The sequence below is a fragment of the Stomoxys calcitrans genome, chromosome 1 (assembly GCF_963082655.1).
Source record: "Stomoxys calcitrans chromosome 1, idStoCalc2.1, whole genome shotgun sequence".
In the NCBI taxonomy this organism is placed as follows: domain Eukaryota; kingdom Metazoa; phylum Arthropoda; class Insecta; order Diptera; family Muscidae; genus Stomoxys; species Stomoxys calcitrans.
Window position 1 is genome coordinate 132,447,136 of NC_081552.1, and position 22,177 is coordinate 132,469,312.

At 41.9% G+C, this 22,177-nt stretch overlaps 1 protein-coding gene and 1 long non-coding RNA gene across 4 annotated transcripts in view; both read left to right on the forward strand.

Annotated features, from left to right (window-relative positions):
- Positions 1-13,910: 13,910 nt before the first annotated feature.
- Positions 13,911-16,125, forward strand: LOC131994278 (uncharacterized). The gene is made up of 2 exons (XR_009396590.1): positions 13,911-15,095; positions 15,205-16,125. It is a non-coding gene; the product is annotated as an uncharacterized LOC131994278 (long non-coding RNA).
- A 5,050-nt stretch (positions 16,126-21,175) lies between these two features.
- LOC106094538 (uncharacterized) overlaps positions 21,176-22,177 on the forward strand; it is a 153,981-nt gene continuing 152,979 nt past the window's right edge. For all 3 annotated transcript variants that reach the window (XR_009398766.1, XM_059370884.1, XM_059370885.1), the window contains exon 1: positions 21,176-21,620. Coding sequence is in view for 2 of the 3 variants with exons in the window: in XM_059370884.1 (XP_059226867.1) it covers positions 21,373-21,620 (248 nt within the window). In the remaining variant the exon portion in view is untranslated. The remainder of the gene's footprint in view (positions 21,621-22,177) is intronic.

A 22,177-nucleotide genomic window follows, 5' to 3' on the forward strand; every position in this document is an offset into this window, starting at 1 on the left:
ATCGTTTTTAACTATAATACTCACACACAATCAAATCTTGTTGACAGATTGTGCACTCGCGTGAAAAAATTGTACTCAGTCGTTTACGATACAATACCTGGTAATTATGTCATGGTTGCACCCCTAACTTAAATGTTCAATATATGTAAGTGCATGTGTTTGTTTGTCAAGTATCATGTTATTTATGTGTGTCGATGCTGGTCAGCTTCATCAGAGATCAAGAGAGGACATATCGCGAAGCTACCTGTTTGGGTATTCTCGAAACATCGAAGTGGTCAGCAAGATGTATATAATGCAGTGGCGTAACGCAACACGAGTCAGTCTTATCTGAAAGCGCGTATTGAAAACGTATCAGCAAACAGCAGTTAACAAATTTTAAAGCAAACTAGCTGTGTTTTAATTGGAAGTAAAACATCTACAGTAAACAACGTAACAATATGTTTCTATCAACCTCTCAAGGGTCTTCAGAATAAAGGATGACAGACTAATAGGACGAAAATCTTTCGCCTTCGTGTGGTAGGGTTTTCCTGCTTTCGGAATGAAAATGACCTTCGTGTCCCTCTATCCCACAGGAATGTATGGCAAGCATAGTATGTCTCCCTAAGCCAGGGAATCAGTCTATCAGACACAGCTTGTAATTCAGCCGGTGATACATCATCAGGGCCTGGCGACTTAAAGGAGTCGAAACTTCATGTCGCCCAAAGGATTTTTGGCTCAGACACAATTTCCCTAATATCCTCCGACGAATGCATACCTGCGACAACCTCTTCTGGCGCTACATTGTCCGTTGGAGAATTTCCCGGGAAATGTATATCAACGAATAGTTATAGTGTTTCCTCATTAGACATTGTCCATACATTCTCTGACTTCTGAATATACCCCACGGTAATAGGTCTCGAATCTGCCAGGATTTGTTCTGAGCCTTTTGTCAGCTCGCTCTTATATTTTCCCAGCTTAGCCTTATAGATGTCCTAATCGTGTGGTGCTCTTGTGGCTTTTGCTTTTTTCCGGTCTAGAAGGCAAAGACGTGCAGAATTTGTGCCGAAATTTATCCCAATCCGCCTTTCTTCTGTTTAGCGGTGGGACCACTTCTGCAGTATTTTCTCCAAGGCTGAAACTACTAATAGCTAAGGTAATCCAACACATCCCAGTCGCATATTCTTCCACTTATATCTTCGATACAAAGGTAATATCTAGTACCTCCTGCCTGTTTCTGGTAATAAAGGTCGGTTTATCCCCTTTATTACAAATCGCCAGATTGTAACTTAGAATATATCCGATAAGCAGCTCAGCCCTTTCGTTGACATCCGAACTTTCCCATGGTTGTTGTTGTTATAGCAGTTTGTTGTGTTTTATCTTTCGTCTGCTTGATTCTGTTGAGTGTTAAGACCCAGGAACTCTGCGACTAAGATGGGGTCCGTCCACAGGGATCTGGGTCTGAGTCGAGTGGATCTGGCTGGCCGGTTAAACAGGTGACGTGCATCGAGCGGTCCGTGGTTACAATCGGGACATACATCTTGTACGTCGGCATCAATCCTTGCTCTGTAGGAGTTGAGGCGGTTGCAGCAGGCAGAACTACTCTGGGTTCCCGGGGGAGGTCAATTTCTTCAGGTGCAATGGGAGGCGGTCTTTCTCCAAGCACTACATTTACCCGGTAGCCATTTACCGCATCTGCTTTCGTGTCTGCACGAATGTTGTTTAGGCCTGCTTAATATGCCACTTGATCTAGAGGTTCTTGTTCAGCTTTTTCTGCTTGCGCTGCATCCATCTTAGCTTTTTTTGCAAGTTTTTTCGCCCTTTCTTCATTCTTAAACTTTTGAATGCGCTTATCATTATTGTGTTAATGGTGGTGTTTCAAGGTTGGGATTTATCTGACGATAAAACCCCGTTTGTGGTGCCATGAATTGCCTTGCCGGTATGCTGGCGTTTAGCGCGGCTAGGGCTCGCCGGATGGGGGTGGTTCTTGCAACCATGACATCTATCACACCATAAACCAAAAAAATCATACCGGTCTTTGCGTAAGAAAGAAAGAAAAAGGTAGGCCAAAATAAGTCCATGAAAAAAAAGGAACAGGAGACAATGTCGAGAAAAAAACAAACACGTTCACTCACGAAATTAATGGACAAATAACCTACACTGCACCGGACGATACGTGGCTTGGCGGCTGGTATGCCAAGCACTTGGCCCTCCCACAGAAGCCACGATCGGGCTTCACCATGATACCTACACCATGCCCTAGGTATCCCAACATCGGTACCCCTACTTACCTCTTACATGCTCCCTACCACCTTCCTAAAATCGGCCTAAGCCAAACACATTTCTAATTCCGTATTCCAAACGTTATAAAACTGCCCTCTTTATTGTCACAAGTACAAAGAAATCTTAAATAGAATTCCAACAATGACATCCACCGTTCGCCTTCGATCCGATCATTTCTATCCGCTGAAGTAAGGTTCCCGGTTTGCTTCGGCCGGGCTGCCGCTGATGTCCGTCCGCGTATAAACGTCGGTAGTTGGTTCTGTCCGTCCGTGTTGTCTATATGAATATATTCCGCCTTTTCTGTTTTCTTTCAATCAATTCCTTTTTCTCCTTTTAGGTTTGACAAGCTAATATCCCCACCTAACGGGCAAAAGCTCCCTGATCAACGTATTGAGGACCTACCCGGATTAGAGCTCTGATCCTAGCGCCTACGGTTCCTCTAAAACGGAACTCACTAAATTTAAGTTGGGACAGATAACCCTTCTTGTCTCCCCCAGGTAAAAAAAGAAAATTAATATATATATATATATATCTAGATAGTATTGGGCACAAATATATTTATATATGTAAGTATTTACTGTAAAAAAAAAAGGTCTGTCTTTATAGGTCGTCCGTTTTGGTCCGGAGTCCGGCATTTACCAAGCATCAGGAGCTCCCACGTTGATTGGAGTGGCGATGGTGACTGGGCGTGGCTGATGACCGACGATAGGTGTATTGTAATTATTCCTTATTTTGCTTATACTTCATATATTTTCCAGACTCTCTATTTAGGCTATAAATCCAATTCAGTTTGTAGGTTAAGCCTTTTTTTTATTTGTAGGTTAAGCTCTATTTAGTTTGTAAGTTAAACTCTATTTAGTTTGTAAGTTACACTCTATTTAGTTTGTAAGTAACACTCTATTTAGTCGGTAAGTTTTAATCTCATATAGTTTTTAGGTTGTAACTTCCTGATGCACGTAGTTTTTAGGATTAATTCGCATGTAGTTTTTCAAGATTAATTGACACGTAGCTTTTAAGATTATTCGGCATGTAGATTTTAGCCTTGTGTTTTTCTTTCTTATTTGTAGTTGATTAATTAATTTAGGTTGTAGCCAAAAATGCAAATTTTCTTGAACACAAATTCACGGCAAATAAAAAACTCTTTCGCTACCACTGGTGTTTTATTTTCTCTTTTCCTTTTTTTTTTTTTCATAGCGTTTATATTAAGGTAAAAGTGGTTCACACTGCTTTGTGGCACCGGGCATTTCACTTAACCGCAGACACTTGCAGAAAAAACTTTCTTCTCCAATCTCTCGCAGACAAACTCTTTCCTCTCCATCCAGCCAGCTCCAATATCCAGATCCAAAAGAAAGGGAAAAGCCCAGGAAATCGGCCATTTTCCCTAAATTTCCTAATATGGCTTTTTCCTTTCGCTTTTTCCCTTATTTTTGATATTTGGCCCCAAGCGACCTGACATATATCAATTCCAATCTGTGGCCAGCTGTTTCGGCCGCGTTGCCAACCAAATGAACATCATGATATTCACAATAGTGTCAATATGGGGACCTACTAACGCCCTGACATCGCGCACACAACAAACCCAACCATCCTGCCGATATCACTATCAAAGGATGGGAGGGAAAAAAGGTGCGATTTCTCGCAGTGTAGAAAGGTTAAAAATCCGGCTGTTTACGAATGGGCAACCCTAAAATGTGATCCGAACTGGCATCCCTATCGACTAATCGCTCAATTAGTGGAATCCGCCGTTCAATTGGTGGAATTAATCGTCGCCCTAGCTCAACTCTTTTAAGAACTTTTATTCAACACAACTCAATTCCCGGGCCGGCCTCTCACTGGAGAAGGTGTCTAGGACACGTCAACGTATACCACATTACAAGTCTTTACCTTAAATAGCTGATTTTCACAACTAAAATTTGCACTTCCATACGTGTGTCCATCCCTTTATTTTATATCGCAGCGTGTGAACCCCCTAATACGAAATGACATACGCGCTCGTCACTAGGGCCGGGCCTATGGATATCAACTCGTGATGAATGAAATGGATAGCTAAAGGCCAAAGAAGAAGAAATTACTTCATTTTGTCAATGGGACGACCGCAGCAGCACCAATGGAAACAAATGGTAAGTATTATTTGTGAAAAAAAATAAATGAAAATAAACCAGTGACCCTGCTAGGGCAAAATAAAACGTGTTCTAATAAAAAACAGGTGCGGGCGTGTTGGAAAAAAAAAATAAAAATTGCGTATAAAATCTATGAATGAAACCGGCGAGTGTGTGTGTGTGTGCGTGTGTGTGAATAAATAAAAGAAACTAAAAACCCATAAATACCTTAAAAAAAAAGATGGACAATTCAAAGAAAATGTTGGGGAAAGTTCACGGAATCTCAAAAAAAAAAACATACAACCCCAAATCAAAAAAAACTTCAACCGAAATGTTTCAGAAAACTAATTTGCCCAACCCAACAAACCACCCATTAGCCACCAGTAGCTAAGGCCACTAAGCTATACGGGGTTAATTGTGAGGGCGAAAAATAATGCAAATTGCTAAAAAGGTGACAAATAAAATAAATTAACAAATAACTTAAGAGTGCAGTGCCGAAAAAAAAACAGCGTGGGTTCCAGAAAAAAGTTGGCGTCAGTCCAATACACCCACAAGAGTTCATGCATAAAACCAACATGCACCCACCAATACCGATGGCGCTAGTGCGTAAGTGTGTAATCGTGTAGTGCAATGGTGTCAAACGCAAGTGTGCGTAACCCACTCAAATAATGAATGGGGGGTGGGGGTACGCATAATAAACGCGCCAATTAGTTTAGTGGAGTGAAACAAAAGTAAAGTGCACGCCGAACAATAAGTGAAACGCCTGAATTAAAACACCAAGTGCAATAAAAATAATGTGATGAAGTGAAAAAGGAAGATGAAAAGAAAATAGACTTCGGACGGACAGAAAATTAATGACTAGAAAATTAATCGAACTTAGTGAGTGAAATACTTAAAATAAAAAAATAAAAAAATTGGAGTGTGCAAAATAAAACAATTGGAAAATGAACTGTGTTAAAGCGAATAAAAAGAAAAACGAAGTAGGGGCCTGATAGCTGTGAAACAAAAGACAAGGTTCGAACAAAATCCAAATTGGTTTGCGACTTTGTGAGTGCCGTAAAGAGTTCAATGAACTGAGAAGTGAAAGTGTAAGAGAAAGTTAGTGCGAAAAATCAAAAAGGATTTACAAAAAAAAATAAAATGCCGAAATTATAAGTGATCGTGAATATGCGATAAAAATTATAAATTGGCCTTTAGGAAAATTTTGAAAAATAAAACAAAAAACATGAGATTGAAGCAGAAATGCAATGCCAGAATCTATGTTAAATAAAGCATTTAGTGCGAAATGGACAAACTAGAAAAAAAAGCAAAAACTTTCAAAATTTTAAACATATAAAACCATATCAGGTGAATGGTACTAAATGATAATTCCTCTTTTTCCACTTGCAGGTCCCAAGGAATACATCACAGGGATATGGACTACTACATCATCGAGGACTAAGGACAAAACCGGAGAGGATAAGACAGGACAGGATGGAAAGGCCAGGTAAGTATACATGAACTACCATAACTGATCCGCACTTACACCCCTTTACGATTCCAAACAGGTCTTCGCCCAGGGACTAATAGGAACCCCACACACAAGGAACAACCGAGTACCAGAGGAAACAGGTAAGTCCGTTTCTCCTCTTCTATTCCTTCCCAAACGCCTGTCGGCAGATAGAAAACTGCCCCTAGAATCGGGTATAACAAAAAGCTCCTGACCCATTTCGCAAAAAAAAAACAAAGAATCGGGGTTAGTTCTAGGTAAGGTCCAGGACTTGTGTGAGAATAAGACTGGAAGCACGTAGGCTGTAACGGACTCGGATTTGCTCTCAGAAAACTTAGAAATTGAGAACTTAAAAAAAAAGAAGTAAAATGAACAAGTAAAAGCGTGCTAAGTTCGGCCGGGCCGAATCTTATATACCCTCCACCATGGATCGCATTTGTCGAGTTGTTTTCCCGGCATCTCTTCTTAGGCAAAAAAGGATATAAGAAAAGAGTTGCTCTGCTATTAAAACGATATCAGGATATGGTCCGGTTCGGACCACAATTAAATTATATGTTGGAGACCTGTGTATTTCAGCCAATTCGTATAAGAATTGCGCCCATTGGGGCTCACGAAGTAAAATAGAGAGAACGGTTTATATGGGATCTGTATCGGGCTATAGACCGATTCAGACCATAATAAACACGTTTGTTGATGGTCATGAGAGGATCCGTCGTACAAAATTTCAAAAATCAGGCATATCGGATAGGAATTGCGACCTCTCGGGGTCAAGAAGTCAAGATCCCAGATCGGTTTATATGGCAGCTATATCAGGTTAGGGGCCGATTTGAACCATACTTGGCACACTTGTTGGATATCATAACAAAATACTACGTGCCAAAATGCATTCAAATTGGATAAGAATCGCGCCCTCTAGAGGCTCAAGAAGTCAAGACCCAAGATCGGTTTATATGGCAGCTATATCAAAACATGGACCGATATGGCCCATTTACAATACCAACCGACCTACACTAATAAGGGTCAAGGACCAAGGGCATGCGCCAAAGCGTACGTTTGCCTCTCTTGTGCCCACCCGGGTCAACTTCCTTGGCGGCTAACCCCCTCCCCAGACCGTTTACTTCCACCAAAAACATACGTGGTGCTCCTGACCACCAATCTGGAGATGTGCACCAGAGTCATCGTCACCGGTTACTGCGTTACCGGCTTATTCACCGCGGTGAATCTGCCCTGTGTCTTCCATCCACTGTGATTCCATCCGCTATAACCGTCCTCTGGCAGCTCATATTCCTCATTCGTCCTCCCCCCTTACTACGATGTGCATCCTAATGTCATAGTTTCGCTGGGGCACAGGGGGGTAGGCTCCGGAGGTCTATGACACGTCACAAGTTGGCCGCCCATTGACGTCCGCACACGTTGGAATCACAACCTGAGGGAGCTTCTGCGGTACTTTGGTCACGAAAACTCTGGCGTCCATCTCCAAGGTCCGGTGTAGAAGGTTCATCACTGACCTTTTGGTCGGCAAACAAAGTGGGGAAGCCGAAGTCGCCAACTGAGCCCGCTCGTGTGAAACACCGCGCTTTGCGCATGAGCCTAGGAAAATTAATTAGAAGAAATAAAAACAACAACTGAAAGAAAAAGCTAAAATAAGTGCTCAAACAAACCAAAAACTAAAACAAGTTCGCATAGTGAAGAAAAATCTGGCTCAAGCCAAAAAGAAAAGATATCGAAATTCGGATAGAATGGTTAAGACGCAAAAGAAGGAAAACAATGTAAAAAAAAAATGTTGCCAAGAGTGCTACGCCACTCTGGCTTAGGGACACTATGCTATCCCATCTTAAAATAATAGTATACCCAAAAGAAAATTCTCTATAACGACCTAATATCTATCCTAGCCTATAAAAACACAAACCGCCTACCATTTAAGGCAATTCAAACGAATAATAGAATCAATAATAATAGTAATAATAAAACAACGAAATTCATATGCCTTTCAAAGCAAAAAAAACAATTCAACTACCTAACCTAAAATCCAAAAGAAGAATGAACTTCATATACTTAACCCTAAAATCCCAAAAAGAAATAGCAATTCATATACTTAAATCTAAAACTAACGCTAGCTAGAAACTACTCAGGGCCCAAATTACTGCCTCAAGTCTTTGGCGTGAAAGACGCCCAAAGATTTCCCTTGAAGATCTTCCACTTCGTACAAAGAATTCCCTACAGGCCGCACAATTCTACACTTGAAAAACTTTTTGTTCAGCTTCGCGTTGTAGTTGTTAGAGAAACTACTTTGCCGAAAACTACGGCGAAACACTTCTTGTCCGGGCAAGAATTTAACTTTTCGGCAGCGAAGATTATAGGATTTTTCTCCCCTAAGGTAAGCTTTGTGTAGGTTTTCCTGGATGAATTTCCGGGTATGATCCATTTTCTCCGAATTAGGTACGATGTTCGCGTCGGGGTCTTCCAATACTTGGAGCTTACGCGCGATTTTGTAAACACTTCCGTGGTTAATCATGTTGACCCCAAATAAGGCGTAGTACGGCGTCACATTTGTCGCGCTATGCACCGACGAGCGCAGTGAACATTCCACCTCCGAAAGGTGCTTATCCCATTCGCGGTGGTCTTCGCCAAGGTAAGCTCTTATCGCGGCAAGTACCGACTGGTTAACGCGCTCCGACGCGTTGGCCTGTGGCGAATGGGTAGCGGTCTTCATGTGTTGCACGCCAAAATTCTTAACCAAGTCCTGGAATTCCCTACTTACGAACTGTTTGCCATTGTCGGAGACAATGACTTCTGGAGTGCCAAACTTATGGAAAACTTCTGAAATCAAAAACTTTACCACATTTTTGGCACTCGCCTTAGCCATTGCCTTCAACAGCACGTACTTAGACAGATGGTCTAAAACAATAAATATGAAGGAATTCCCCGACTTGGAGCGCGGATAGGGGCCGAGGAAATCCACGTAGATGCGCTGGAATGGTCGTTCCACTTCGAATTCTTTGCCCATGGGTGGACGTAAAGTTGTGGTTGCCAGCTTCGTCTCCTTACAAACTCGGCATTGTTTCACAAAACTTCGCACCTGCACCGCCATGTTTGGCCAGTAAAAGTACTCTTTTACACGGTGCAAAGTTTTGTGAAATCCGCCATGAGCCGAGGTAGGTGGGCAATGAGCCCTTTCAATCACTTGTTCAGTCAGCTCGGCCGGCATCCACAACTTCCATGCGAAATCCTCACGCAAAGGGTCACCGTCGTAGTGTCGCGTCCTTTTGTAGGCGATACCGTCGACAACCCGCAAGTCGGGTAAACTTGCTGCGTTCTCTTCGATATTCCGGGTAAGATCTTGATAGGCGTCAGACTTAAAGGCTGGCGAGGAGAGATCCAACAACTGTCCTAAGTCCGTAGACAGTTCGTCCATATCGTACCTAGACAAGGTATCCGGAACAATGTTCTGGGTACCCTGCCTATGTTCGATATCGAACGTAAAGGACTGAAGATGGAGACTCCACCTCGCCAGTCTCCCGCTTAAATCCTTATGGGACATCAACCATTTGAGACTGCTATGATCAGTGATGATGGTGAAAGCCATTAATTCAATATAAGGCCTGAATTTCTTTATTGCCATAACCACAGCCAAGCACTCTCTCTCCGTCACTGAATAATTCCTTTGAGCGGATGTTAACTTCTGTGAAAAATATGCAATGGGATGCTCTCCGCCCTCGTCATCCTTCTGAAATAGGACTGCTCCTATTCCCAGGTCGGAGGCATCACATTGCACATAGAAATGTTTCTCAAAGTTCGGGTGAGAGAGTACTGGGCTGGTAATCAGAGCCTGTTTCAACTGATCAAAAGCAGCCTTCGCCTGGTCGGTAAACACAAAAGTCTTACCCTTTTTAAGAGTATCGAAGATCGGGGTAGCTACCGTTGCGTAGTCGGGAATAAACCGCCTATACCAGCCGGTGGCGCCCATAAAACTTCTTACTTGCTTCGCCGTCTTTGGATAGTCAAATCGCGCTATAGTTTCAACTTTCGCTGGATCCGCCTTGAGGGTACCTCCACCAACAATATAGCCCAAGTATCGGAGCTCTTTGAAGCAAAATTTTGATTTTGCCACATTTATTGTGAGCCCCGCATTGGCTAACAATTCGGCCACACGCTTCAGCAACTCCAGGTGAGTGTCAAAATCTGGTGAAACCACCAAGAGGTCATCCAAGTAAACAAAAACACGGTCTCTTAGTGCTGCGGGAATCACTTTGTCCATTAACCGGCATAACCTCTGGGCCGCATTACACAACCCAAAAGGCATGACGGTAAAATGGTAAAGAGGCCTCCCCGGCACCGTAAAGGCTGTTTTTTCCTTACTGGCCTCATCAAGGGGTATCTGCCAGAAAGCATCCTTAAGGTCGACACTGGATATATAAAAGGTGTCACCAAGCCGGCTGAGTAGACCTTCAATATGCGGAAGAGGATAGGCGTCCTTGACGGTGAGAGCATTTAGTTTACGAGCATCAATGCATAGTCTATTTTTCTCGCCCTTGCGGACTAGGGTCACTGGATGACTCCAGGGACTATCGCTCTGCTCAATCACACCCAAGGCTAACATCCTATCCAACTCCGCATACATTAATCTCTGCACAGCTGGTGACACTGGGTAGTGCTTACTTTTAACTGGAGTTGAATCACGTGTGTCGATTGTGTGTACCTCAGACTGTGTCCTACCCAAGCCTTTCTTAGAAAAGCAAGGGAATTTCTCAATCACTTCTTCCAAGCGTTTCCGCTGGAAGTAGGACAATACATGGACTTTTCTGTCATCATTGACCCAGCCGTCAGCGTCATCACAAAGGCTGACATTGTTGGTGGACAAACTCTCAATTTGGGCAAAGAGCTGAAACTTGCGCATAAAATCTATGCCAAGAAAAAGCGACCTTCCCAAAGACGGCACCAAAAAGAAGGTTATTTCATGCGACATTTTATTAAAAGTAACCGTGGCCGTGACGCGACCTACTATTTTATGAGGGCTTTCATCCGCGGTATGTATATATGAGTGGAATGGATGTACCACTAGATTCGCACGGCCGACGAAGTCGACGCAACCTTTTCCCAAACAGGATACCGTGGCACCGCTGTCGAGCAGACCCTCTATTTCTTGACCATTAATAACTAACCGTGTATAAAAGCGAGTGTCGTCACCCTCGTAGAGCGATGCGGCCGCAATTTGTCGCCGTAGAGCTTTCCTCTTTTTGTAACGCTCGCGCGCTTTCTTTACCTTATTGGAGATCCCAAAAATCCTCGCCTTTGCCTCGTTATACTCTTGTACCCGGACATGTAAAGGCTTTAACTCTCTAAGCTTTGGGACAAGTGTAGAACTATGCTTATGCTGTTGGGAATTCCTAAGAAGGGTGATCTTTTCATCAGGGGACGGGACTGGAGTTAAACTGGCGTCGACCGCACCTCTCCAGTCTGAGGTGGGATCCTCTGTCGGTTTCCCTGACATTTAGGGCAGTTTCTGACGGTTACTCCATCATGACCACACCTGTAGCAAAAGAATTTTCTAGGCGCGGCACAATCCACCCAGCTATGACCTTCCAAACCACAATTCCAGCATTTCAGATTTGTTTTGCCTTGAATTGCATCCACTTCCATGGCCTCCGAAGGCAACTCTTCCTCCCAGGCTAATTCGTGAACGCGCTGCGGCCCTAGATTAGGGCGTTGATACTGTTGACGGTGGCTTGCAAGAAGATTTTCTGCCCTTTTGACTTCTCTGTAGAAGCTCCCCAAGTCGTCAACTCTCACTGAGAATATCATCTGTGCCAATGATGTTTTCAGGTTGCCCCTCATAATTTCCACCATCTCCGCCTCTCGATAGGGTTGCTTCTGCTGGTTTCGCAACTGAATCACCGCATTATAAAAATCTTCAAATGTTTCTTGGGGCTGCTGGCGACGATTGAGAATTTGTGTTTGAATCTGGAATTCGTTTTCAAACCGCTGGTATTGCGTCAGCAGAGCCCTCTCAATTTCTTCCCAAGATCGAAATTGGACAAACTTGCGGTGGTTCCAGTACCAGTCTAGCGCTGGTTTCTCCAAGAGCTGGTGAAACTTAGTTAGGAATTCGCCTTCCGGGCAATCATAATCTCTTTTAAGCTCTCCTACTCGAAAGATAAACTCCTGCACGTTCATGGTTTTGGAGGTGCCATCAAATTTTATACCCCACTTGGCCAAATTTAGCTTACTGGTCGACTCAGTGTGTGTGCTGCCTCCAGGCCTTCCAAACTGTGAAGAAGGACCTGGAAAATGCGCCGGTTGCAACGGCGGCTGCAAATATGGTGGTGGCTCACTTATGTTAGGCTGCTGTGGCCTCTCATTCAATGGCGTGTAAAAGTTTGGCTGGGTTGAACCCCAGGAATTTCGGTACACCGATGGCACGCTGAGACCGCCGGCCTCCGAAACTGGTGGTGCTGGCATAGATGAGTGTGGGACAGTGCTGGTGCTTGGTACAAAAGGCGGTGGTTGTGAGTATAAGGCCCCCGCCTGTTGATATGACGAGACTGGTGGAGCTACTGGCGCCTGCATATATGACAAACCCCTAGGCGGATGCGTTTGCCCCAAAGACATATGCGGTCCCTGGCCTAGTAGTGGTCTTCCAGGCTGTCCTGTTGCCAGCTGAGCCATTGGTACATTGTTCGTAGGAACGGAATTACCCACTCCTAACGATCGTTTAGTAGCCTCAACAATGGTAGGTATCAAGCTGTTGATTCTTTCCGTCTGCTCCCTCTCGAACTCTATTCGGGCTAGACCAACGGCTGAAGAGATAATTTCGCGCATGCCAATACTCATAGTCGGGTTTGCTGGAGGCGCTGGGACGTTGAGACCAGTGAGTGGGCTAAAAGTTGGAGATGATACATGCCCTTGCGAGCTGAATGTGCTATTCAATAGCCGTGACAAATCGTCCATGCCCTGTGGTAGTGGTGGAGCGACGGATGAACGCGCAGATGCGATCGGCGCATTGCTGGCTGCCATTGTGGTTGTTGTCGTTGTGGTAGTGAAAGTCACAGCTGGTTGGGTTGTGCTCACCGGAACATTCTGAGAAGTTCTTGGCTGCATCCTGGAATGGCCAGAATCTTCCCTACTTGCTGAGCGAGTGTTAACCATTAGAGTAATTTATGACTGCAAATGCTGAATGTATAGCCAAAAGGAAAACCTTTTTGCGGGTAAGAAGCTAAAAGTTCGTAAAATAAAGAAAACTCCAAAAATAAAAAAATTAAGTGTCAAACTTTAAATGACAGAAACTAATAAGAAAAACAAAATTCTCTAAATAAAAAAAACAGATTTGGTACCTCGAGATATGAGATAGATAATCTCCTGCTACTAAGGGAATAAATCTACCAAAGCAAAAACAGAAGAAAAAAAAAAAGACTACAAATTCATGTAATGGATCGGTGGTAGGTAACAAACTATCAAAAAGGTAAGTACAGGTAAAATAATGTACGTATCGTATAGTGCCAGTGTATGCATGTTCTAATATAGGTATTTATTTTGATTCCAGGGTTTCGTGAGTGTAAACGCGAAAACAAGAAAAACGATGAAACATGGAAAGCTAGCTACGGTGGACAACACGTGGAAACATAAATCTTTGTCTGGCCTTACAGCCCATGGACTAAGCCACGAATGCGTACGAAGACGAAGAAGAACGTGTATCCCGTGATAAAAAAAGGTAAGTCCACAATCAGATAGGCTATAACTAACTTTAATAATATTGACTCTAAATATGGAAAGATGTAGGCCGAAGTAGACATTTTCCTCCAAGTCCAAAGGCCTTTGATGACACTAGGTATCGCTACCACTAGTCACCAAGACCACGGACACGGAGAAAGCTGTCACTTTAATGCACATCCTGTAATCTCCAAGTATCTATCGCCTCCTTTGATGAAGCTGCTCGTCCTCCAGAGTCTCTAAACTCGACCGGGCGGGACTTCACCAAATGAGACGTCTTCTACTTGGTGATTACATAATGTGCAGGACTGATAGAAATAAATGAATGGGCTATTGTGATGAAATTAAGGATAAACTAAATTAAAATCCAAAAAGCGATTAAAAGCTTACTTCCAAGAAGCTATCACGACTTCTGGATTAAAATAATCGCACCCCAAAGGAAATTCTGTTTAGAAAAGGACTGCTTAACTTGGGTCTTAAATGTAGCAAACGCGTTAGGGACTCTTAAATGACCTAAACGGGACTCATTTCTGACTGACAAGTAAACCAAGACATTCTCTACACAAAACAAAAGCTATTGACACTAAAAGGACTTATTTCGGGCCCCACGTTGGGCGCCATTTTGTTAATGGTGGTGTTTCAAGGTTGGGATTTATCTGACGATAAAACCCCGTTTGTGGTGCCATGAATTGCCTTGCCGGTATGCTGGCGTTTAGCGCGGCTAGGGCTCGCCGGATGGGGGTGGTTCTTGCAACCATGACATCTATCACACCATAAACCAAAAAAATCATACCGGTCTTTGCGTAAGAAAGAAAGAAAAAGGTAGGCCAAAATAAGTCCATGAAAAAAAAGGAACAGGAGACAATGTCGAGAAAAAAACAAACACGTTCACTCACGAAATTAATGGACAAATAACCTACACTGCACCGGACGATACGTGGCTTGGCGGCTGGTATGCCAAGCACTTGGCCCTCCCACAGAAGCCACGATCGGGCTTCACCATGATACCTACACCATGCCCTAGGTATCCCAACATCGGTACCCCTACTTACCTCTTACATGCTCCCTACCACCTTCCTAAAATCGGCCTAAGCCAAACACATTTCTAATTCCGTATTCCAAACGTTATAAAACTGCCCTCTTTATTGTCACAAGTACAAAGAAATCTTAAATAGAATTCCAACAATGACATCCACCGTTCGCCTTCGATCCGATCATTTCTATCCGCTGAAGTAAGGTTCCCGGTTTGCTTCGGCCGGGCTGCCGCTGATGTCCGTCCGCGTATAAACGTCGGTAGTTGGTTCTGTCCGTCCGTGTTGTCTATATGAATATATTCCGCCTTTTCTGTTTTCTTTCAATCAATTCCTTTTTCTCCTTTTAGGTTTGACAAGCTAATATCCCCACCTAACGGGCAAAAGCTCCCTGATCAACGTATTGAGGACCTACCCGGATTAGAGCTCTGATCCTAGCGCCTACGGTTCCTCTAAAACGGAACTCACTAAATTTAAGTTGGGACAGATAACCCTTCTTGTCTCCCCCAGGTAAAAAAAGAAAATTAATATATATATATATATATCTAGATAGTATTGGGCACAAATATATTTATATATGTAAGTATTTACTGTAAAAAAAAAAGGTCTGTCTTTATAGGTCGTCCGTTTTGGTCCGGAGTCCGGCATTTACCCTTGCAACCCGGGGAGGTTGCAAGCATCAGGAGCTCCCACGTTGATTGGAGTGGCGATGGTGACTGGGCGTGGCTGATGACCGACGATAGGTGTATTGTAATTATTCCTTATTTTGCTTATACTTCATATATTTTCCAGACTCTCTATTTAGGCTATAAATCCAATTCAGTTTGTAGGTTAAGCCTTTTTTTTATTTGTAGGTTAAGCTCTATTTAGTTTGTAAGTTAAACTCTATTTAGTTTGTAAGTTACACTCTATTTAGTTTGTAAGTAACACTCTATTTAGTCGGTAAGTTTTAATCTCATATAGTTTTTAGGTTGTAACTTCCTGATGCACGTAGTTTTTAGGATTAATTCGCATGTAGTTTTTCAAGATTAATTGACACGTAGCTTTTAAGATTATTCGGCATGTAGATTTTAGCCTTGTGTTTTTCTTTCTTATTTGTAGTTGATTAATTAATTTAGGTTGTAGCCAAAAATGCAAATTTTCTTGAACACAAATTCACGGCAAATAAAAAACTCTTTCGCTACCACTGGTGTTTTATTTTCTCTTTTCCTTTTTTTTTTTTTCATAGCGTTTATATTAAGGTAAAAGTGGTTCACACTGCTTTGTGGCACCGGGCATTTCACTTAACCGCAGACACTTGCAGAAAAAACTTTCTTCTCCAATCTCTCGCAGACAAACTCTTTCCTCTCCATCCAGCCAGCTCCAATATCCAGATCCAAAAGAAAGGGAAAAGCCCAGGAAATCGGCCATTTTCCCTAAATTTCCTAATATGGCTTTTTCCTTTCGCTTTTTCCCTTATTTTTGATATTTGGCCCCAAGCGACCTGACATATATCAATTCCAATCTGTGGCCAGCTGTTTCGGCCGCGTTGCCAACCAAATGAACATCATGATATTCACAATAGTGTCAATATGGGGACCTACTAACGCCCTGACATCGCGCACACAACAATTGTATGGCAGATTTATAAGAGTTCGAATTCGCATCATTTTTCTCTCTCAACATCTTCTCTTGCAGAATTGAAATCACCAAAAGAAGAAACAATCTTTTTCTCATTCCATCTGGCATTTAAATTAAAATATTTTTGAAAAGAGTCATAATATGTATTATCAATATCAGATTGAGTAGGGAAACCGTCGTCAATTTCTGGATCAACTGGATCATCAGATCGTCTGGTTTTTGGAGTACCTGATGCAATGGAAGTTATCATTCGAAGCAATTAGTTCAGTGTTGTCCTTACCCAATATCTCATATGCCTTGGTAATACAAGTAAAATAGTCGTCATCCGTTTTAACTTCTTCGCCCTTTGCCTGTCGTCTGTCAAGATGGTGCTGTAAAACCCATTTACGGTCTGCACGTTGTTTTTCACCATCAGTGGCATTAAACCTAAAGAATTAACAATTTCACTACACATTGCAACTCACCTAAATTTTTTCAGTCCCAAAACAGCATAGTGGTCTTGATCTTTCCATTCTTTTGGATCCAAAGATTTAAGATAATTAACGTCGACATCAAACTCATCGAAAAGTTGTTTCTCCGATTCACTTCGTTGGATTACGAAGTGCCGTTTCTTTTTCGAACTTAAATAAGCAGGGTCAACTTTTTCGACCTTTCTACGAAAAGTTGCAAACGAACAGACTACCTCCTCGAAACCTTTCATTTCAGCCGACTTCAGATCTGTCTTATGTCTTTTATAATATTGGGTTGCCCAAAAAGTAATTGCGGATTTTCATATAGTCGGCGTTGACAAATTTTTTCACAGCTTGTGACTCTGTAATGGCATTCTTTCTTCTGTCAGTTATCAGCTGTTACTTTTAGCTTGCTTTAGAAAAAAAGTGTAAAAAAATATATTTGATTAAGGTTCATTCTAAGTTTTATTAAAAATGCATTTACTTTCTTTTAAAAAATCCGCAATTACTTTTTGGGCAACCCAATATATGATAATGACATGAACACATGTCAAGAGTATGTCAGTAGAATGAAATTGAGAGGACGAGTTCAGAAATCGAACGAAACGCTACAGGATTTCGCAACAGAGGTAGAGCGTTTTGTGTTGCTGACATACCCAGGAGAAAGCCATCCGTTGTTGGACCGTACGAAGATCGAGACTTTCGTCAACGGTATCCGGGACCCAGAAATTAAGTGTGCAGCACATGCATCGCAAAAGGCTACGTTCGCCGAAACTGTGTAATTTGCGCTTGCACAAGAGACGGCGAGAATAATTCCAAAGCCCCATATTTACAAGGTGCGTGTGTTGAATACTAATAGATTCTATCAAAGAAGAAATGAAGCAGGCAATGGACGAATAAAACCGAGAATCAAGCAAGTCCAAGATAAAATGCTACAACAGTTATAAAGTTGGGCACTTCGCCCGAGAATGTAGAGCGAGACGCAAACGTTCCAGGTCGACATCGCCACCTCCAACACAGGGTAGCAAAAAAGTAACTCAAAATTCATCAAATGAGTCGCCTTTAAACTAAATCGAGCTAGTCCACAAGAGCATGAGCTGGTTCCCATATATTATGGCCCCACAATCACCATAGCCATAGTTCAACAGGCGACAGGCGTATTTTGACGTTGGATACGGGCGCATCAATATCTCTCATTAGGTCAGATTTGGTTAAAGGAATGATATCACCTTTAATTGAAGTCAGATTGCGTAGATCAGTAGTCAGATCGCGTAGATTAGTTGAACTAGCAGAAACTAAAATACAACAACGTCTTAATAGAATGTGCTCTAGTAACGACCAACGATGAGGGATTAATCCCAGTACGAGTTTAAAACTTGTCAACCAATTATGGGAAAATTGGCGAATTCTGCGATGTTGGTAATGTACACCAGCCGAAGCAATAGTGAATTTAAAAAGCAACTCAGAAAATTCATCGTTTAAGAAGCATCTAGAGGATTATGTCAAGAGTTGGACAAGCAGACTTTCTCCTTCTGAGAAGAAAAAGGCTAAGCAATTGCTTTTTAAACACGTATCCACTTTTGCTTTACGAAAGAAAACCGAGGAAGAACTTCGGCAGTAAAACATGAAATAAATACCACAGAAGCAAGGACGACAAAACAGGTTCCAAGGAGTGTTCCCTTGGCAAAGAGGGACGAAATTCAGTGTCTTAGAACTATCATCAAGTCCATAGAAGTCGTGCTGGATATACATAGACGATACCATAGTCATGGCTAAAATCTTTGAAGACCATCTTAATATCTTGAAGGATGTTCTTCAACAACTGTCACCAGCCGGCCTGAGACTTCCAGTGAGAGGTGAAATATCTGGGACATCTTATCACGGCCAGGATTCACTAATAGAAGGTTAGGTCACATGCAAAAACACAAAGTGGATAGGCCCCATAAACATCATTAAGGATGTCAAATCTGACGATTGAAAATGTCATCATATAGGAGAAAACGTAAACAAAGAATGAATGTAATAAGAGAACAAGTTGACATCCTCAATGCCAAGTACTGCCAAATATTAAAAAAAAGTATATCGGCTGATCGCTTGGCTTAACCTTATTCAGTGAATCCTGTATCACGGCGAAGGGTATATCAACGGATAACGACAAAGTCCAGACTGTAAAAGATTGGCCGCGTTCCCGTTCCCTACACGAACTACGGAGCTTTCTTGGTCTCTGTACTTAATACAGACGATTCGTCTCAGCTGTACGTTATTTAAGCCTGAAAGAAATTACGGCGTATCGAGCAGAGAGTTGCTGGCAGTTGTAGAAGCAATAAAACACTGCCACAAGTACCATCAGGGCTAGCACTCATTGGATTGAGCGGATTCAAATCTACGACCATGCAAGATTGAATGCAGGCAATGCTCTAACGCTGAATCTAAGGAAAACATCGTTAACATCAGACTACTGACGATTGAATTTGGTGAAGATTGGGCACAAGAACAGCCAAAATATCCCATTCTGGACAAGATAGTTTTGGCAAAGGAAGCAGAGAAAAGACCGACCCCAAGGGAAATAGCACCGGAATGCCCTCTCCTGAAATCATATTGGGCCCAATGGGACAGTCTGTTTCTCATGAATGGATGTCTGTACTGAAAATGGGAAAGCGGATGGAAAGGCCAGCCGAAATCTAATTATTGTACCAGATTCCAAAATTAAGAACGTATTAGCAGAGTTCCATGATGGCCCTAGCAAAGAACACCTTGGAATAACAAAAACAGGCTAACAAGTGAAACAACGATTCTACTTGGTTGGATGTCAAAAATCTATCGCTGAATGGGTAGCCAATTGTGAAAGGTGTATGAAAGCTAAAGGTCCAAAACGGAAAAGTCGAGGTCATATGTATAATAATAGGTCACAGTATAATTCGGGAGCACCGTTTGAAAGGATAGCAATGGATGCGGCTGGACCATTCCCATTTAGCGACTCAGGAAACCGTTATGTCCTAGTGGTCATGGTCTATTTTAGCAAATGAACTGAGTTTTATACCATCCCAAATCAAGAGGCAAAGACAATTTTGGATGCTTTCTGCAGAAATTGGATATGTCACTACAATGTTCCATCAGAGATTCATTCTGATCAGGGTACAAATTTTGAATCTGCAATTTTTAATGAAATGTGTGACTCATACGGAATCAGGAAAACCAGAACAAAAGCTCCACATCCACAATCTTACGACATGGTGGAAAGGTCTAATCGAACACTGGAAGAGTACTTTCGGAAAGTGGTAGACAATGGCCAGAAAGACTGGGATGTGCACATACCGTAATTTTTGTTGTCATAAAGATCTGCGATACACAATTTATTTAAAAGGGAGTTGAAATTGCCTGGTGATTAAATATTCGGATTTATTGGGATTTATTAGTTTTAAGGTCCCTTAAGTTTAGTTTCCGTTAATTTAAATTTTAAATTGTAAGGAAATTTCTTATTGCGTCGTCACACATTGGTTCTAGTATTCCCTACAATTTTTATATTGTTCTTTGTTATCATTCTTTTATGCATAATTGTTTCTGTTTTGTTTAACACCACGCTTGGTCAATAGATATAGGTGTTTGCGCTTACTTGTCGAGTATCATGTTATGTATGTGTTTGTGTTCGTCAACGATGGTCTGAGGTTTCTGTTCAGCTTTTCAGGCGGAATGCTCCATATAAGAAACGTGTCTCCGACTTCCTCGGAGACATTGACTACGCGGATAATATATGCTCTTTGCATATCGCTTCGAGAACATAAAGGTTTCACCTGGAACGACTATATGAAAATGCTTCCAAAGTAGGCCTGATAGCCTTGATAGCCAAATCTGACACCGCTCACTATTAATCATTGAAGACGTTGACAACTTTTCATATCTTGGCAGCATTATTTTGCAAAGAACGGAGTAATAGAGGCAGACAAACGCGTACGTATCAATAAGTCTAGAAGCGCCTTTCGTAAACTCAACAAAGTTTGTAGACGGAGTGACATCTCACATAATACAGAAGTCAGGATCTTCAATAGTTGTGTGAAATCTACTTTATTATATGATTACACAACTTGGAGTTTGACGCAAACTACTACCCGCAAAGTCCAATTTTCATAAATCGCTGCCTACGACGAATACTTTGAATTTTCTGGCCAAATCCTATTTCAAATGAAGAATTGAAAATAAGAACAAACACTTCTCCTGTCGATGTAGAAATCCGGAAGAGAAATCGACTTTGTTGGGTTATATCCTACGCCGACGTCTACTTCGTAGTCTGGAACCTGCAAAGACAGCGGGAGCTTGTTAATGCCCTATGTTTACACTGAACAGTTTACTTTTGGTAATTTTTATTGTATTATATTTAATTTACTTCAATTGTAAATAAATAAATACCGTGTAAACTCCGCTTTATCAATTATCAATCAAAGAAGTATCGACATCAATTTATCGATAATGATTGCAGTCCGTCGATAATGATAACATAGGAACGCATTTTCCGGACTTTTGCCTTCTCTATATCTAAGGTTTTCTGTCATTCCCGAAGTTATTGTCCTATGTTCTATGTTGCAACATTTATTTTGTCGTGTTTTAAAATTTTGCATTTTCGGTGAAAATAAACCGTTTAAACTCTGCTTTAATTTGTGGATAGCATTACGCAAATAGTTCACACACTTAGTTTTTCGTCCTTTTAATTGGTGTTGAAAGAAATGGATTTGTACGAGGAAGATGAACAAATTATTAGCAGTGATGACGAATATAGTGAAGATGATGATGATGCTCTCATGAATGATGCTATCAGAGCCCAGCAAAGCTATAAAGCAAGGAACGTTCCTTCACTAAGTGCGAGCTGTAGAGAAAAGCCTAACTGGTGCATCGATCGAAAACAAAAGCAACTTAGCTCCCTCATACGGAGGAATAAGATTTTCATTATTTACAAGAACAAATCTATAAAATGGTAAATATTTATGTGTATGTGATCGTAAACTTACAATTAAAATATTGACAAATTTTCTTTGAAACCCATCGAATGCTTTTTTAAACCGGATACAAACTACATTCATTTATATATGATTTTGCACCAGTTCAAGAATGATTCCTAATCCTCATCAAGGTCAAGTCCTGAGTGAGCAAGATCGTTACGGTCCAAAGGACCGATCGCCACGGGAACATCATGGTCATTGGTTACTTAAAGGTGCTCAAAGATATCCCGTGCCGGGTATATGACACACATTCGCATTTGTATGGAAAAGTGGTGATCCTCGTCAAACTCGTTGTTGTTGTAGCAGTTTATTGTGTTCTATCTTTCGCCTGCTTGATTCTGATGAGTGTCAAGACCCAGGAACTGCGACTAAGATGGGGTGCGTCCACAGGGATCTGGGTCTGAGTCGAGTGGATCTGGCCGGGCAGTTAAACAGGTGACGTGTATCGTGCGGACCCTGGTTACAATCGGGACATACATCTTGCACGTCGGCATCATTCCAAGCTCTGTGGGAATTGAGGCGGCTGCATCTG